We start from the raw sequence: 17,661 nt of genomic DNA, 5'->3' as shown, positions 1-17,661 counted from the left end.
CAAGCTGCAGAAAGAAATGTGACCGTGGCTTTTTACAAACAAACAAATCTGGGCGGCTGCAGCTGAGCTCTCCACTGCAGACACAGCCATAGCCACAGACTACACAGAGAGAGGCCCAGACTCTGTTTACGTACCTGGGAGATCTGCACTAATGCATCTGAAAACGCAGCAGTCAGACAAATATAGGTTATTTCTGTTTCCCTCTTCCATAAGTGTCTAAAAAATGATTATATCTGTCCTTTTTTTGAACTCCACAATTAGTATTTGAAGAGAACTTCTCTCAGAGACTCAAGACAAAGAATATGCTCTGAAAGAGTTGAATACTAGTCTCTGTTTGAGTCTGCGTAGCAGCATGCCTCTTAACCCAATACACTTGTGGGATAGGACTAAATTGAAATGTTTCTTACAGAAGAAATATGGAAAGCGTATGCATAAACCATGGTAGCAAAGAGGAATCGATATAGGTTCTAATCTCGTCTTTATGTGCATTTTACATTGACTGTACATTTCGCCACATTTGTTGATAACGAAATCTGTAAATACTCTGGATACATTCAGTAACATGACTCGACTATTCCTGTAAAATGTGGGGTAGGTGCAACATAAGACAAAAAATTGACAAGGGTTTGAGTGAGAGGACTAACTGGAGTCTCCAAGTGGCCACACACCTCTCCAAAGTGTGCACAGTTCCTACGTAATTTTAATGCACCTTTATGACTCAAAGAAGAGTCTTCAACTATAAGGTGCTATTTTGAGCTCTCCTAGCTGTGCTGTTGAGGAACTAGAGCAAGCAGACTTGTAGTTGTTGTCTTTGGAACACAGCCCTGCATCCCCGCCTACACAATTACTGTTGTTGTTTACACATTCCAAAAACAGTCCATTATAAATCGCAATCTGGTCAGGTGGGCATCATTTGAAAGCGTGTTCTATTGCCAACATGGCTAGCTAGCTAAATTACTAAATACGATCTTACAGTGTTAGGCTTTCACAAGGCAATTCAGAGAAGCAGATCCTAATTTTGGTGCATTCAGATGCGTGTTCCCCGCCAAAGTTCTTCACAATACAACAAACCGGCTCATTCTGTTCAGGACAACCCAGGGTATAAGGCCATGTCATCTTGGAACTGTACATCAAACATAGTGATCATAAACGTTGACACTATATTACGAGTTTTATGATATGGAAATGGGAAGTGCACATTTGGACTCACGGGTGTTTGGCTTGTATGACATCAAAGCGGTATTTATTATAATTCTCAATGTCTCATCTTTCGACATACATCAATTCCTCTTTAATGACAGCGTTTCCCTAACTCAGACAACAACACATTTGCAAAAGTTGCCCAATTAGTGGGAGGGATCGGGGCAACGTCTTGTCACACGCGGTGTTCACGTTCAGAATCGCTGTCAGTCGAAACCAATACTGCACTGTGAAGATGAGACCTTGAGCTCTGACGTCATGAGTAGCATGTTGTTGTACAGCCACTGCGTTCCAATTTAGGCACAGTGTCCATATCTGCTATTTTGAACCCGTATACGGGTACGAGTGTAAAGAACTACTGGGCCAATCACAGGGCCGTTGTTACATCATGAAAGACTGACACCCACCAATTGTCCTTGTATCTCTCCACTCGTCCATTCCTCTAAAGACACTTGTTTGCCACAAAGGTGTTTTTATAATCCTTGTGTTTTGTTTGGAAACACACTCGCTCACAGACCTACCGCATCCAAGGGGCTGAGAGGTTTACTGTTGCTAGGACACAGGTGAGGTGAGCAGGCCTGATGCAAGCCGTGCAGGTCTAGCATCATTATGCTAGGTGGGGATGGCGATGGGGAGGGGAGAGCCCTGCTGCTGCTGCCTCCTGCGTCTCTCTCTCTCTCTCTCTCTCTCTCTCTCTCTCTCTCTCTCTCTCTCTCTCTCTCTCTCTCTCTCTCTCTCTCTCTCTCTCTCTCATTTCTTAAAGGACAGCAGGTCTAATTTACACTAATTGGTGAACGAGGATGAAAGGAAGAGATAAATGATGAGTATGTCTAGGCTTAGCTATCCACCTCCCAAACACCCTTTTGATATAGGTTCTACTCTTATCCCCTTAGTTACAGTGCATTCAAAAAGTATTCAGACCCCTTAACTTTTTCTAAATTTTGTTATGTTACAGCCTTACTCTAAAATGGATTAAAAAATCAAAATAATCCCTCATCCATCTACACACAATACCCAATAATGACAAAGCAAAAACAGGTTTTTAGAATTCTGTGCAACTTTATACAACATTTAAAACTGAAATATGACATTTACATAAGTGTTCAGACCCTTTACTCAGTACTTTGTTGAAGCACCTTTGGCAGCGATTACAGCCTCGACTCTTCTTGGGTGTAACACTACAAGCTTGCCACACCTGTATTTGGGGAGTTTCTCCCAGTCTTCTCTGCAGATCCTCTCAAGCTCTGTCAGGTTGGATGAGGAGCGTCGCTGCACAGCTATTTTCAGGTCTCTCCTGAGATGTTCGATCGCGTTCAAGTCCAGGCTCTGGCTGGGCCACTCAAGGACATTCAGAGACTTGTCTCAAAGCTACTCCTGCGTTGTCTTGGCTGTGTGCTTAGGGTCGTTGTCCTGTTGGAAGGTGAACCTTCGCCCCAGTCTGAGGTGCTGAGCGCTCTGGAGCAGGTTTTCATCAAGGATCTCTCTGTACTTTGCTTCGTTCATCTTTACCTCAATCCTGACTAGTCTCCCAGTACCTGCCGCTGAAAAACATCCCCACAGCATGATGCAGCCACCACCTTGCTTCACCGTAGGGATGGTATTGGCCAGGTGATGAGCGGTGCCCGGTTTCCTCCGGGCTGTCATGTGCCTTTTACTGAGGTGTGGCTTCCGTCTGGCCACTCTAACATAAAGGCCTGATTGGTGGAGTGCTGCAGAGATGGTTGTCCTTCTGGAAGGTTCTCCCATCTCCACAGAGGAACTCTGGAGCTCTGTCAGAGTGACCATCGGATTCTTAGTCACCTCCCTGACCAAGGCCCTTCTCCCCCAATTGCTCAGTTTGGCTGGGCGGCCAGCTCTAGGAAGAGTCTTGGTGGTTCCAAACTTCTTCCATTTAAGAATGATGGAGGCCACTGTGTTCTTGGGGACCTTCAATGCTGCAGAAATGTTTTGGTACCCTTCCCCAGATCTGTGCCTCAACACAATCCTGTCTCGGAGCTCTTCAGACAATTCCTTCGACCTCATGGCTTGGTTTCTGCTCAGACATGCACTGTCAACTGTGGGACCTTATATAGACAGGTGTGTGCCTTTCAAAATCATGTCCAATCAATTGAATTTACCACAGGTGGACTCCAATCAAGTTGTAGAAACATCTCAAGGATGATCAATGGAAGCAGGATGCACCTGAGCTCATTTTGGAGTCTCATAGCAAAGGGTCTGAATACTTATGTAAATAAGGTATTTCTGTTTTTATTTGCAAAAATGCCTAAAAATCTGTTTTCACTTTGTTAATATGGGGTATTGTGTGTAGATTAATGAGGGAAAAATATGTATTTAATCCACTTTAGAATAAGGCTGTAACGTAACAAAATGTGGAAAAAGTGAAGGGATCTGAATACTTTCCGAGTGCGCTGTATGTTAGCTGGACTAGTGCTGGAGCTGCTAATCTGGCCATAACAGGGGCTTTCATTACGCATGACATGAAACCGAGAAAGTTGGGTAATTGACACTGAAATCAACCTAATGACTCATAAAACAGGATTATAACGGGCATATTTAGAGTAAAACACCACCTGACACACACAGGCACAGGCACACACACATATATCCACTCATATTATTCACCCTCTGTCTCTGGTATCAGTGATGGAGCAGGGTTGGCGGTTGTCAATTTTATGTGTGTGTTCCGATTGTAGTCATCTGTCCATCATTAGTGACAGGCCATGTGATAAAACGTGTGAGACAGGTGGTAGACGTCCTCAGCCCTGCGTGGCTTTCCTCTCCTCTCTCTGGGTGAAGCTAGTGCTCCATCAATACACTCAGTCTGTCACATTCTTTTTTTTCATCAGACTGGCTCTGCCCTGGAAAACACGACCCCCAATGTCCCCAAGCCTTTGGAGACTTTGACCTTCATGCCGGCAAAACTTTTAGAGTCATGTGCAGAATGAATCCGGTGTACACTGGAGAGAGCCCAACCTGAAATTCCTTCCCTTCCTGTTTTGGAGATGAGGCTTTGAGTGAAGGTTCTCCTGATGCCGCATGTCATGGATGTGTTAGATATTCTATACAATGCACACGCTTTAAACTGGAGAAAAACAATCCACAACCCTGAGTCCTCATCTCTTCATTCTGCTTCTGGCATACAGAAATGACAATCAAAATTCGACTTTATTTCCATTCCACTTAATTTCATATTTTTACCTCTCGCTATAAACAAATGCCAGCCTGCATAGTAATAGTAAATTCAGGTCTGTTTCTGTTTAAAAGCAGCGGAGAGCAGAGTGCCCTGGCAGTATTGCTGGAATGGCCAGCCACCACTGGTGAACTTGGCCGGTTACGGTTAGACACATATAGTATGAGCTGTATGGAGATGCAGCTGTGGAGAGGGTGGCTGAGCATGTGGCCTGACTCCAGATATTATAATAATAATTAATAATTGATTGGATTTATATAGCACTGTTCTACCAACTGACGTACTCAAAGCACTTTACATAGTAGGGGGAAATTCACCTCATCCACCATCAATGTGTAGCACCCACCTCAGTGATGCAGAGCAACCATTTTTGTGCCAGAACTCTCACCACACGTCAGCTAGACAGGTGAGGAGTGATATATGCCAATTAGGAATGAAGAGGATAATTAGGTGGCCATGATGGAATGGGGCCAGGTTGGGAATGTTGCCATGACACTGGGGTTAACACCCCTACTCTTACGATAAGTGCCATGGGATTTTGAATGACCACAGAGAGTCAGGACACCCGTTTATCATCCCATCCGAAAGACGGCACCCTACATAGGGCAATGTCCCCTTCACTGCCCTGGAATTGGGATCTCCTTAGACTAGAGGGAAGACTGCCCCCTAGTGGCCTCCAACAACACTTCAAGCAGCATCTGATCCCCCATCCAGGGACCAACAGGACCAACCCTGCTTAGCTTCAGGGGCAAGCCAGCAGTGGGATGCAGGGTGGTATGCTGCTGGCATATGTGTGGATGTTCTCCCTGGCACTCCTTCATGAGACCGATAGTTTGTGTGACAGCGCTATATACCCCTGTCTCCTCAGCACTTGCACATGGGCAGGATGGTGACATGGTCCATTTGGAGTCGGGGAAAGAGTAAGAGAAAGAAACTCATAACACGAAGGTTGTAATTATAGAAGAAGAAAAAGGTGTCTGGGGGACTGATGGTTGAGCTCAGGGATTTTGACAAGCGGAGTGGAATAGATTGGATCCATCTCGTTACGCTGTTCTTCACACCCACATCTCGCCCTCGCCGAGTGGGGGTGCTGGCAGAGGGAGGGGGGTGCTGGTGGGGTGGTAATCCTTTTTAGATTCCATGGGTCTGCAGAGAGGGTGATGAACAGACAACAAAATGACTCAGCAGCACAGGCATGTGGCTTCATCTCTCAGAGGTGAGGTGATGAGGCTGGGGTCCCTCAGTGGTCAGGGATAGAGTGGTGGATACAGATACACGCTGTGGAGGGATTGGAGAGAACGCTGCAGTGGGGATGGATAGACCCCAGAAAGGGCTGCTGTTATTGGCTTGGCTTTTCATTGTTAGGAGAGACACTGTCGATTCTCGTAGTCACACATTTGTATTCACAACAGTGTTGCTAGAAGCTGTGAATGACAAATCAAACAGACTTCAAAGATGGAAACACGCCGGGAGATCAGTGGGAATAAAAGCTTTTTATTTCATAGTGCGCTTTTGTCCATGCAAGTGTTTGTGTGTGTGTGTGTGTGTTTGTTTGTTTGTGTGCATGTGTATTAGTTTCTGTCGATAAGTGTATGACTAACATGGTGTGTATTAGAGAAAGAGCCAAGTGTCAGTGTTTACACACCTATCATTTGAGTTGTCTCTCGGGGATGGGGGAGGGGTGGTGTTGCACAGACTGCACACCTGCTTTTAACTTCCTGTAATCCTGTCCTCAGATTGCTGTGAACTGCCACTTAGTTGCATCAGTCAGAGGGGGTGTAGCCCCCAGGGAGCAAGGCCCATGGCTGTTTTCATTACCGGTTCATCAGAGGCTGGTCCTGCCAGGGGACCAACCGAGCGGGCCTGAGCTCCTCTCCTCCATCACATCACGGCCCATCCTCAACCCCAGCATGGCCTGCTTTCCTCTCCTCAGCCGGCCCGGCAAGCTCCATCCCTGGCCCCTGGGCCTGCTCCACTTTGTGGTTGAACTTGAAAGCCTTTAGACTTAGCTGTGTTTGCGTTTGCAGGAGATATCCCTGGAGGGAGCAGCTCACATGGGCGTATTACAAGAATAAAGGGTTAAATAAATCTACCACACCCAGTCTCAGTCCCCAAACTGTCTTTCTGAAGTCTCTTCACCTGTTAGATTCTTAGAATTCATCAGACTCCCCAGACCAATTTATTTCAACTTGATCTTTTTTGGAATGTCACATTGAGTTTTGATACATTACCAAATGAAGTGAGTGGTAGCCAATAATAAATCATTATACTGCATTATTCCACCGGGGGTATCTCTCTGGGCTGTTCGTTGATGAGGGTCTAACTGCCTGTACAGAACAGAACAGAACAGAACAGAGCAGAGATGTGATGTGAAGTCGGAGCGTCCTGCTACTGCAGAAGAGACAGAGACAGAGACGGGGGACTCACGGTGCCGTCCCGGTAGCATTGAGGTCATCTCTCATATGAGTCCTTCTCTAGGTAATATTATACATCACTTTGAGGAGCTGAATTATAGATAAAGATTACATAAATTGTTATGCACCATCTCATGAATTTCTCATCTAACACATTTTCTGTTAATTATTCATGTTTATTGCGGGGCCGAAAATGAGTTTGTGAAAGATTTTCCCCCAGATGTGATTAAGCAGTCTAAGTGCATTGAAGCGACACAGAGCATTTAACACTTGCCATGCTAGTTTATTGACAGACTGATTAACCACTGATTACCTAGCTTACATTGTTTTCCATGTATGCATGTGTCTTTAGAGAGGCCTGTGTTGTACCGAAAGACGCTAGGGAGGGATAGGATCCCGAAGGCAAGGATCTATTAATGCCTCTGTAGAATTTGGGTTCTTGTACTGAATGAACTGAGGATGACCAACAGCTTGAGGGGCCCGCCTGTCATTAAGGTATATTTTGACTGTCTCTTCGCCTCATTGGCAAGCTTTTATTCAATCAGCTAATGATTATCTAGGTAAACCTTGGGAGTTGTACAGGCAGTGTGCAGACAGCAGTAAGGAGTGCAGTGCTGCTGCGCTTGTCTTTGAGCTAATGCATGCAAAGTGCCTGCTTTTCTCTGATCCTTTTCCTACACTCATCCCCATGGGCACATTTATAGTGTGCATAACTATAGCTGCACAGCCAGCCTGATTTGTTTACTTTGTTTAAATGTAGGATGACTGTGTGCACGCCTTAAGGAGATGGCTTGAAAATAGTCATTGAGAAGTGCTATTTTTAGAATAGCATCATTTGATTGTTGTTAAATGATGTAATAGAATGGACAATTGACTGTATTTGTCTTTTGGCACCATCCTGGGTTGAGGAAGGTAGCGCCATTGCTGTGGAGTACTGTATAGAGGTGTGTCTCCCTGCAATACAGAGCCGATATGCAGTATGGCTCCCCATGCATAGACCTTATCAATAATTCCCCTTTGAACTCTGCAATGGTTTATAGCAAGGGTGCCCTCTACAGGCTGAGTAGAAAGACGACAGGTTTCTTGCCAGCATCGACAGAAATGCAGTGAATTGTGTCACATTAGACAAAGCTTTCAGAGAGAGCTTATTATTGATAACGTTTCTGGACTTCTTTGTCCCTGATCTGTCCTAGGATCAGCAGCAGCAGCCCAATGTCTCGATAGCAAAGTGTATCTGGGACATAGGCCTAGTGACTGCTGAGGGTGAAAAGAAAGGTTGCAGAGAGAGATGAATGAAGGAGATGTGGATTGAAGGAGAGAGATTGTGACAGATAAGCAGATAGAGGAGAGAAAGAGCGAGAAAGCAGGAGTAAATGGATTTAGTGGAGAAAGGCTGCTCCATCTCTGCCCCTCTGTGGCAATAGAGAGAGGTTAACAGTGGCGTGGCACAGGAGCATAGACTGCCTGACTGACTGCCTGCCTGCCTGACTGACTGACTGCCTGACTGCCTGTCTGCCTACAAGTCAAGCTGAACAGCTCAGACAGGAGCGATACTGCGGGGCCCATCCTGCTCCATTCATTCTTCTCAGCCTACTGTCTGCCTCAGCCCTCAGTCTGTGCTCCAGCTCACTGGAGGGGGGGGGGGGGGGGGGGGGTTAGGTGGGCTAGTAGGGCACAGATGAAAGTGAGTCATTAACACTAATTCTGCATCGTTGTGTGTGTGTGTGTGGACGTGTTTATCTATACTTGTGGGGACAACTGGGGACATTTTGTTGGTCCCCACAACGTCAAATGCTATTTCTAGGGGGTTTAGGGTTAAGGTTAGAATTAGGTTAGGGTTAGGAGTTAGGGAATATACGATTTTGAATGGGACTGAATTGTGTGTCCCCACAAGGTTAGTTGTACAAGACTGTGTGTGTGTGTGTGTGTGTGTGGCCTCTCTGCTTGCATGCATACTCCTGTGCCTGTACATGCGAATGTCAGTGTGTGTGCTGGTGTGTGTCCATGTGGAGTAGGGAAAGAGGGACTGGGTAGAATATTAAGACCCCCTCTGCCTCTCCCCACATAGCCCTTGGACCACTCTGCATGTTGTCATGTAGATGACCTTAGGAATACTGACTGACAAAACGACTGTTCCTTTTATTATCATAGAGCATCGATCTGGCTGACTTGTTATAGTGAGGTTGATGTGTGCTTCAAGCAGATTACATCCCTGGCCCAGCCTAATAGCTACATTTTTTAATTTTGATATATCTGAATGATCTACTCTCTGGGTTTCGCTCTGTGCAAAAGGTCATTGGCAGCAGTAATTGGAGTTCTGAGGAGCAGATGGAAAAATTGCTGAGATATTAATCCAAGGTCTTTTCCTGGCAATGAATGTAAGAGCTGGTTAACTCAAGAAGAATAGTCATCTTTGCTTATGTCACTTTGTCACTGAATTCATAGCATTATATATATTATTTTTTATTATTATTCAGATTCCGCCTATTTGTCTTTTTTTAATCAAGATTTACGATGTCCCAGCATTTAATCCAATATACAGGAAGGTATTGAGACAAAGCCAGTTTTCACTTGAGTATTGGAATGAAGTGATTTACCTAAAGGCCATTGTGATTAAGTAATGAAGTGAGAGGCTGATTAAACTGTTCTCCTGGGCTGTGGTCTTACAGTCTACCTGTGTGAGCAAGCTGCCTGGCCATTGTGGCCAGCCCAACCCAGCACAGGTCAACAGCTCAGCTCTGTGTATTAGTGGTATATACACTACTTTATTCACACTATACTATTGTGCTCTCTCTCTCTCACACAACTCCCTATCTCTCTCTCTCGCTCAGTTCTGAATCTGCTGGGGCTCAACTGGCAGCTGAAACCGGCCGATGGTCACCTGATCAACAACGGACTGAGCACTGGGCTACCGGGCAGGAGCGACGTGGCAACAGTGCCCTCCGGAGGCAGAGGTAAGAACAGCCAGAGTCTGCACGGCTACCGCCCCTGGCCATGGTGCTCAAACCATCCACTACACTACACTGAGGCTGCATGGATGGCTGGAAACTGTACTGGGGGCTCTAACAACTAGTGAGGCCTGCAGAACAAACTGGTCTGGTAGCTCTGGGCTAGATTTGTTTATGAATGGAGGGAAGGATGTAGTGGAAACCTACAACCTGCTAATGTGCAAGAACAAACAAACAGAGAAGAACAAGAAGTGCCTGGCTTTCATTTGTTGATGAACAAATTACAACGAGTTCTCCCTTTTCTGCTGTCTGGAGTGTTTGAATCATATTGAAGCTTACCCTGTCTAGTGCAAAACTCCTAATAGAATACTAATCACATCAACAGAGCTTACACAGGTTCTATTAAAGGAGCTTTGCCAATTGCATTAGAATTCAGATGATTTACCTTGTGCTTTGAAGTTTGCAGTTGGAGCGTATTCAAAGGATGACACAAGGCTGACCATCCGTCCACCATAGTGCATGTAATGCCTCATTTCCCTTGTGAATTAGTAACACATTAGAAAGGAAGTCTTCAGCCCTCAGATAAATCCTTAGTAATTCCTCACACATACCAATGCACATTTTGTTTGATTGCTGTTAAAACGCCATATCACTCTCTTCGGTCTGTGGAATTTGCTGGCTGCGTCAGAAGCGCGTCTTAATTTAGGAGGACTGTAACGACACATTCCATCTAATCCAGCGAGAGGAGGCGTAGTGTGGGCGGAAGGAGCTGTGAAATCGCTCTCGGAGACTCGAGCTGTGAACTCGTCCTCTGAAGTGTTTTTCCAACAGTGTGACGTTGGCTTTGATGGAGGGCCGCTGGAGTGGCTCTGAGGAGCCGCCAAGCACGGGCTGTCTGATGAGCCGACACGCACTCACACACACAAACACACAAACACACACACACACACACACACACAAACACACACACACACCGCATGTCTGTGCCAAGCTAGTTTGTTTAAGGCAGACGCTGAAATTGAGCGTTTGAATTTGCTGTGCTTCATGTCATTAGAGAAGGTTGTGGAAAGGACAAGATATGAGTGAGAGCACATGTGTCATCTGTTGGGAATGGCATCAAACACCTCTCTACTGAGAGATACAGCAGTCATGTTGGGCTCTCCGGGGTTTGACAGGACTGGGAACAGTTTTTCATAAGACTGTGTTGTGAGGCAGACCTCAGACTAAACAGTTGATGCCTCCCTAACCTCCAGGGCTTGGATCCTGGTGTCTAGATGAGTTGAGGTCACTCTGCAGTAAAGACTTAGAGAGGGAGCTGTGAGACTGTGCTGGAGGCGAGCCAGAGCATTGTGGTTAGTGTGATTCTCTTGCTGTGTGTCTGTGATCCTCACTGTCAGGAGGACTTTGCAGATCTGCCTGATGTGTTCAGGAGGAATAACACCCCTGCCTTAATACTGTGGGAGGAACACATCGCTACCCAGGACCTTGTTTCTTTCTCTGTCTCTCTGTATCTCCCTTCACTCTCTCTCTCTCCATCCCATTCTCTGTCTATCTCTCTCCCTCATCCATTTTTAATACAGCCAGAGGTTTCTCAGCTAGGAAAATAAACTATTTTTTGTTAACTGCTCAAAAACAGAGAGGGATAGCAATGCTTGCAGTTATAGTTAATACTAGGAACTTCATGTTCCTGCACCAATTTCTCAAGTGTTTTCAAGGGGAGATACAGTATGTTGCACTACAAATGATGGTGGACTACAACGATTTAGCAAAGTCTTCACTATTGTCGACCCCCTCAGTCCCATGAGAGCTGCATGACAAACAGGTCTGGGAATACTGCCATCCTTCTCTCCGAGGGAGGAGGATAATGGTAGCAGATCTTTAGTTCCTCGCCGTCCCCATAGGGAAACGGAGCTACAGGAGCTGTGTGATGCTGCATCCGACAGTACTACAGTGTAAACATTCATCTAAAACCCTTTTACTGTGTGAGATGATTAATAGTGTCGTAAATACACACCTTAGTAAAACAGCATCTGTATGTTGGTTTTATCCGCTATGAAACACAAATATTTGCATTGCCTCTCCATAAGCTGGAGACATTGACTTTCTTCTGGGTTTTATCACAGCAGAGGTGTTCTTTCAACAGAGATCTGAGGGATACTCACAGGGACCTTTACCTTGGATTTGATATGTCTAACCTACTCTTTCTCTCGCACTCTCTCTCTCTTTTTCTTTCCCCTCATCCTCTCTCTCTGTTATTCTTTCACTCACCCCCTCTCTCTCTCTCTGTCTCTCTCTCCCTCTCTCTCTCTCCCCTCCCCCTTCCCTCCTCCCCCTCTCTCCTCCCCCTTCCCTCCTCCCCCTCTCTCCTCCCCCTTCCCTCCTCCCCCTCTCTCCTCCCCCTTCCCTCCTCCCCCTCTCTTTCAGGACCATGGGTCTACAGGAACAGTAGTATAAGTACAGGTGAGCTGGATGTAGGTCGGCGGGTGAGCCAGGACATCCCCCCAGGAGTGTTTTGGCGCTCCTTACTGCACCTCCGCCAGCCCCTGTTCCTCAAGTTTAACATCTCCCTGGGCAAAGACGCACTCTTTGGGGTGTACATCCGCAAGGGTCTGCCCCCCTCCCATGCACAGGTACCCAGCAATGGCCATCTATATTGTTTTAGACCTAGATAGGTCATGTTTTAAGACCTGGATATAGCTATCATAGAAGTATATTACATATGTCACAGATATGTTATAGACCTTGACATTATTCCACCTGAATTTAATAAACAGGGTTTATTCAGCAGAATTGACTACTTCTTACCATGCCCCTTCCTTCCGCACTCCGCACTAACCCTGTTCTCTCTGTTCAGTATGACTACATGGAGCGTCTGGACGGGAAGGAGAAGTGGAGCGTGGTGGAGTCTCCTCGGGAGCGCCGCAGCATCCACACGGTGGTTCTGAACGAGGCCATCTTTGTTCAGTACCTGGACCCTGGCACCTGGCATCTGGCCTTCTACAACGACGGCAAAGACAAGGAGTCTGTCTCCTTCAGCACCGTGGCTCTAGGTGGGTGCTGTTATTGTATTTACCTGCTAGCTCTATATTTCTATTTTCTCTTTGTAAAGGCAGGGAAAACATTTTAGATTCTGGTAGTAAGTAACACCTCTGAGTTCTACAAATGTACCATTCCAGGTTTGCAGCCCTTTTGGCCAGATAGGGTTGGACTGAAATTGGGAGTGAACTCTGAATTTGAAGGAAAGGTTGGAGATTGAGTGGGAGAGATTGAGTTATAAAAGATGTATCCCTGTGGAGTCCTCTCCGTCTGTACGCCCCTCCTGTCACACAGTTCGCCATTGCTTAACAGTAAACAAGCATGCAATAGCTGAGAACAATCTAGAAAAGAAAACACAGGAATTTTTGCGCTCGCTTTGGTATTGAAGTTTTCATGACTGTCGGGAGCTCCCCCGAAGAAAAACACTATCTCTACACGGCACGCAGTCTCTGGTGCAGTAAAGGCATGAAACAACATCTTTGATTTAGAGATCAGTTGGAATGATAACCAGCGATGAGAAAGACTGGTCTGAAGGATGATGCTACTGAAAAGAGAACACAGGCCAACAGAACAGGGCGTGGGCTTAAACTTGACTAAAAGAGGGGAAAGTGGGCTGAGATGGATGGGTCGGCTTGGCTACTGGCTACATTGATATGCACAAGGTCAAAGTGGAGTTTTTGTATTCAACAGTAGACTCTCTTAGTACATGAATACACATCTGCTCATTATTCATTTGCCTTATATGCTTCCGTGAACCTCTAATCGTCCATGGGGAGGCACACAGGACATGCAAGAGTGGCAGCAGCATACAGTGGTGGGGTCAACTCTGCCACTGGCATACTGCCGTAGGGACACTGAGTGATTGAGGCAATTATATTACAGTAATTGTACTTAACTGAGCAGTGGGGATGAGTAATGTTGTAATGGGGGAGGTTTTCACTTGTGGCAGGGGGGTGGAGGAGGGAGGGTGGTTGGAGGACATTTGGGGTATGCTAAAAAGAGTTGTAGTGTACTGAATCATTTGAATAATGTGTTAGACAGTCACGCCACAGAGGCATTTTGAATTATCTGTGCAGTGCATTTTCTTTTTTGGGGGAAAAGCTTAGCTAACTGTTTCTCTGCTAATGGATATTTACAGAGACATTTTTTTTATAAAAATGCCAGAATCTCAAAAGATTATCTCTCTTTACCCATCCTCTTAATACTGAGCTGTAATCTTTGTATAGCTATACAGTATATGTTGACAGCTGCATCTTTTTGGATAATGTCAATGAGTCCACACAGTATAGTGCTTCATTGCATTCTTCCATCAAACACTTGACGTTCTGCATTAAACTCTTATTATAACAGACTATTGTATTAGCTATAGAAAGGGTAGCGGGTTCAGCCTCCAGTAAAACGTTAATGACTGTTAATTATTTAGACGTATCTAATTATGAACGGTAAGGAGGTAAGAGGTGATGAGGGAGGAGGTCTGCCTAATCAAAACAGGTGAGGGATAACATAGAGGGAGGTGAAAGGAGAAGGAACAATCACATACTTCTCTATAATATTATATCTCATAATTCTGGTTGTAATAACTTGTCTTTTTCAATACTTGCTGTTCAATCATAGATTCAGTACAAGAATGCCCGCAGAATTGCCATGGAAATGGAGAGTGCATGTCGGGCGTGTGCCACTGCTTTCCAGGATTCCATGGCATGGATTGTGCCAAAGGTACATACTTTGGTATCGCTAAGCTAGGCTGTATAGTTATGTATATGTATATTGTAGAATATTTTACCCTTATCTTGAAAATCATCACGAGCCACCATGAGTTGTTTTGAGATATGTCCAATAGGATCATCTCAACATAAGTTACTCAATACTGATATATAAAATGAAGCATCACTCAAATGTATATTGTAGAATATTTTACTCCTATCTTGATCCTCGTAACAAGAGCCACCATGAGTTGTTTGAGACATTTCCAATATGACAATCTCAACATAAATGTCTCTCTACTGACATAAAAATGGAGCATGACTCAAATATGACCTAAAGCCCATGTCTTTCACCTTGTCTCACTTGCTGTATCTCACTCCTCTCACGTTGTCTAGCTGCCTGCCCGGTCCTGTGCAGTGGCAATGGCCAGTATGACAAGGGCTCGTGTATCTGCTACAGCGGATGGAAGGGTTCCGAGTGTGACGTCCCAGTGGGCCAGTGTATTGACCCAGTTTGCAACGGCCATGGCACATGCTCCGAGGGCTCCTGCACGTGCTCTGCAGGTTATCGTGGCGACATCTGCGAGGAAGGTGAGGTGTACAGCGCTGTACATCACTCACACACTTGTTCACACACACTCTCAGACACACACACACCTGCCTTCAGGGAGATTCACAATTTAGTGCCATATTACGTTTCAGAAAGTCTGACTGTAGAGATATACACTGAGTGTTTCCATGACTGACCAGGTGAATCCAGGTGAAAGCTATGATTTCTTATTGATGTCACTTGTTAAATCCACTTCAATCAGTGTAGATGAAGGGGAGGAGACAGGTTAAAGAAGGATTTTTAAGCTTTGAGACAATTGAGACATGGATTGTGTATGTGTGCCATTCAGAGGGTGAATGGGCAAGACAAAATATTTAAGTGCCTTTAAACGGGGTATGGTCGTATTTGTATTTATTAGGGATCCCCATTAGCTGCTGCCAAGGCAGCAGCAACTCTTCCTGGGGTCCAAACATATTAAAGCACTTACATTACATATAAAACAAAATATAAAACAGTACATAATATGACATTATTACACCTCTACTTATCTACAATACAAAATGTTTAATACCACCATACAACAATATCACAATGTGTGCGTATGCATGTGTCTATACCCTTGTGTGTGTGTGTGTCTCTTCACAGTCCCCATTGTTCCATAAGGTGTATTTTTACCTGTTTTTAAAATCTGATTCTACTGCTTGCATCAGTAGTAGGTGCCTGGCGCACCGGTTTGAGTGTGTCAAGAACTGCAACGCTGCTGGGTTTTTCACGCTCAACAGTTTCCTGTGTGTATCAAGAATGGTGCACCACCCAAAGGACATCCAGCCAACTTGACACAACTGTGGGAAGCATTGGAGTCAACATGGGCCAGCATCCCTGTGGAATGCTTTTGACACCTTGTAGAGTCCATGCTCTGACAAATTGAGGCTGTTCTGAGGGCAAAACGGGGTGCAACTCAATATTAGGAAGGTGTATACTGTATACAGTGGGACCCTTGATAAAGATGAGCAAATATTGTCTGTATATAATAAATAATTAAAATACTGAGCTATAAAATGTATAAAGAAAAAAAAATACAATTGCTCAGAGAAAGAGATTTTGCATGTTATTACCATGTCATCAGACCAAAGCTCCGGTTCCAATCCAAATGCCAATGCCGTTTATGCACACCAGTTGTGGGTTTGGCGTCAAAATTAGAATGCATGATCAGAAAATAATCTTTGATGTTATGCAGCTATTTTGCTACCGCTGGTCTTGGGGCCCTTGTTAAGGTCAACGGCCTTCAAAAAGAAATGGTTAATTGGCAACAAAATCTACATTTTTGCAATGGCAGTCTCAGTCTCCGGACTTGAACCCCATTGAAAACCTGTGGTTTGAATTGAAGAGGGTAGTTCATAAGCACAGACGAAGGATATCAAGGATCTGGAAGGATTCTGTATGGAGGAATGGTCTAAGATCCCTACCAATGTGTTTTCCAATCTCATAAAACATTTTAGAAAAAGGCTCAGTACTCTTATCCTCACAAGGTGAGGTATTGAAAGGTATTGAAAACAGGGGTATCAATAATTTTGACCCCTACCTTTTTGAGAATTGTTTTTAAATTAGTTGTTAAACAAAATCTCTTTCTCTGAGCAATTGTATTTGTATAAAATAATATAATTTCCTTTTTTTTGCATACAATATAGCTCAGTATTTAAATTATTGATTTTATACAGTCATTTTTGCTCATCTTTATCAAGGTTATCAATCATTTCAGACCCCACTGTACATCAGAAACGTTATTAAGGGAATGGAATCCATTTTATTGATCCAGCTTTTAAATAATTGCCCTGGAGCTGATTCATTCACCTATGTTCTGATGGGTTTCTGCTCATCTGGGATGAAGTGGAGTTGGAGGGTAAGTAGAGAAGGGATGGAAGAGGAGAGAGAGTTCTGGTTATACGAAGAAATTGAGAAGAAAATGGCCATTTTACCTCCTTTCTTTAAGTATATTCACTACTTTAAGTATATTCACAATTACTGCTACTACGTTTTTGTTAACGTGGTGCATTGACATCATGCCTCTGTTTCTCTCTATCTGTGTTTCAGTGGACTGTCTTGACCCAGGCTGCTCTGGCCATGGTACCTGTGTGAGTGGGCAGTGCCACTGTAAGCCAGGCTGGGCCGGCCCGCTCTGTGAGCATCCCAGGGCCCAGTGCCCAGACCAGTGCCACGGACATGGGGCCTTCATACCCGACACGGGCATCTGTAGCTGCGACCCAAACTGGATGGGACCAGACTGCTCCATGGGTAGGTAACACCCCACACACACACCTCCCCCTCTGTGGTCCTCTGTAGCTCAGTTGGTAGAGCATGGCGCTTGCAATGCCAAGATGGTGGGTTTGATTCCCGGGACCATGCATGACTAAGTCGCTTTGGATAAAAATGTCTGCTAAATGGCGTATATTATATTACTCCTTTCACTCGTCTCTACAACTCAGAAACACACTCAACACACGCCATGGCCACATCTCTTTGTGACTACCTCCTCTGTGAAACCCATCCATTTCCCATTTGTCCATCTACTATACTGCTTTCCTCTCCTATTACTGTGCTTATCTGCCTACATGTGTGTTTC

General features: G+C 44.9%; 1 protein-coding gene across 2 annotated transcripts in view; it reads left to right on the top strand.

The window, feature by feature from the left end:
* LOC311136024 (teneurin-2-like) overlaps window positions 1-17,661 on the top strand; it is a gene marked incomplete at both ends in the record, with an annotated part of 210,857 nt that overhangs the window by 173,342 nt on the left and 19,854 nt on the right. For both annotated transcript variants that reach the window (XM_084170087.1, XM_084170088.1), the window contains 6 exons: window positions 9,636-9,758; window positions 12,177-12,382; window positions 12,607-12,802; window positions 14,403-14,504; window positions 14,888-15,082; window positions 17,133-17,333. In XM_084170087.1, the coding sequence (XP_084026213.1) occupies window positions 9,636-9,758; window positions 12,177-12,382; window positions 12,607-12,802; window positions 14,403-14,504; window positions 14,888-15,082; window positions 17,133-17,333 (1,023 nt within the window). The remainder of the gene's footprint in view (window positions 1-9,635; window positions 9,759-12,176; window positions 12,383-12,606; window positions 12,803-14,402; window positions 14,505-14,887; window positions 15,083-17,132; window positions 17,334-17,661) is intronic.

The sequence above is a fragment of the Coregonus lavaretus genome, assembly GCF_964263955.1.
Source record: "Coregonus lavaretus genome assembly, chromosome: 10".
NCBI classification, from domain to species: Eukaryota; Metazoa; Chordata; class Actinopteri; order Salmoniformes; family Salmonidae; genus Coregonus; species Coregonus lavaretus.
The sequence above is the reverse complement of the archived record's forward strand: the minus strand, read 5'-3'. Positions and strand labels throughout refer to the sequence as shown.